Here is a 1,822-nt window from a genome sequence, read left to right on the forward strand (position 1 = left end):
TAACAAATACAACAAAAATTATATTATTAATATTTTAAAATAAGAACATAAACATATTAAAGTAGAAAATATCCTATAATATCTATAATAGAACTAAACATGATTCGTGTATACATAGTAGTAATGATTTGTGTATACTAGTTTTTAGCGGGCACACACTTAGCATCGTTCAAAAAAATTCAAACATGAGAAGATGATGATTGGAGAGATAGCAACATGAAATAATTAACATAGACATATGTCCAGTATGAAATTACAGATGGCGGTGAAAAACATAGGAGGATGAAGCTAGTAACCTTTCAAACAAATCGACGACGACGTAGGAGCGTTGAAATGGATCGATCGTGGGAGATGAGAGCACTAACAAGCAAGAACAATGGAAGAACAAGCAAGAACAAAGCACCTCGAGCTCGGGCAGGGAGAGGAAGAAGGGAGGAGGGAGATTCAATTTATAGCGGGGAGGGTTTAGTCCCGGTTGGTGTTACCAACCGGGAGTAAACACCTACCTTTAGCCCCGGTTAGTGCCAACGACCGGGACAAAAGCTTTAGTCCCGGTTAGTGTCACAAACTGGGGCTAAAGGTAGGTCTTTAGTCCCGGTTTGTAATGCACACCGGGACTAAAGGTCCCTCTCCGACAGCGCCTGACACCAGAGCTGTTGGAGAGGGACCGTTAGTCCCGGTTGGCTTTACCAACCGGGACTAAAGATCTCTTTTGTCCCGGGCGCCAAAAATGTCGGGACTAAAGCTCATTTGGCACATCGACGAAAGGTCTGTTCTCTAGTAGTGAGGGTTTCCGGGCATGTTAGGGTCCATCGATTGTATGCATTGGGAATGGAAGAATTGTCCAATGGAATCACAGGGCCAGTACAAGGGGCATGAGAACAAGCCAACTATAATTTTAGAAGCTGTTGCATCTTATGACCTTTGGTGTTGGCATGCATTTTACGGGATGCCTGGTTCTCATAATGATATCAATGTTCTTCATCGGTCTCCTCTATTCGACAACCTGGCAGAAGGTAGAGCTCCAGAGGTGAACTATACAATTAATGGCCATGAGTACAATATGGGGTACTTCCTCGCAGATGGTATTTATCCCCTATGGGCGACTTTAGTCAAGACCATCTCAGCTCCTATGGGGAACAAGCAGAAGTATTTTGCAACAGCACAAGAAGCAGCAAGGAAGGATGTTGAAAGGTTTTTTAGCGTACTGCAGGCAAGGTTTCCTATCATTAGACAGCCAGGTCGCATGTGGGACAGGGAGACACTTGCGTTGATCATGAGGGCTTGTATTATCATGCACAATATGATTGTTGAAGATGAAAGAGTCGTCGACCCAGATGTGCGGTTCCCGGATGTTGCTGAAAATGTGCGTCCTTCTCATGGCACGTCTACTCGCACACTTGCTGAATTTATCGAGGCCCATAAAAAGATCAGAGACAAGCCAACACACTTTCAGTTGAAAGAAGACCTTATCGAGCACCTATGAAACCGTCATCCTGATTTATACTTCACACAACCAGCATTATGATTTATATACAAGCCAACTATTATTATTTGTACTTCCATCGATTTCTTAGCATTTGAACAAATGTATTAGCGTCTGTTTATTTGATTCTGAATAGTGTAGTCCAGAATGTATTATTTCATTTTGAACAAATGTATTAGTCTGAAAACGTGCATGGTCCTGTAGCAATGCTCAACGTCCCTATCAGGTAGCAATGATCAACGTCCAGGTATCACAAGCAAATTGGCATATCACAAGCAAATTGACATTTATTTCAATAACAAATAATATAGCAAATTGTCCACACTTTGAATGATT

At 41.9% G+C, this 1,822-nt stretch overlaps 1 protein-coding gene across 1 annotated transcript; it reads left to right on the forward strand.

The window, feature by feature from the left end:
• On the forward strand, positions 800-1,486 carry LOC110433698. Its single transcript, XM_021456210.1, has one exon. It carries the CDS (start codon positions 800-802, stop codon positions 1,484-1,486), a length of 687 nt encoding a protein of 228 aa, XP_021311885.1.

Source organism: Sorghum bicolor, chromosome 3 (genome assembly GCF_000003195.3).
Source record: "Sorghum bicolor cultivar BTx623 chromosome 3, Sorghum_bicolor_NCBIv3, whole genome shotgun sequence".
Classification (NCBI taxonomy): domain Eukaryota; kingdom Viridiplantae; phylum Streptophyta; class Magnoliopsida; order Poales; family Poaceae; genus Sorghum; species Sorghum bicolor.

Bases quoted from the DNA above. Each gene is read 5' to 3' on its own strand.
- LOC110433698 (XM_021456210.1), top strand. From the start codon at position 800: ATGTTAGGGTCCATCGATTGTATGCATTGGGAATGGAAGAATTGTCCA.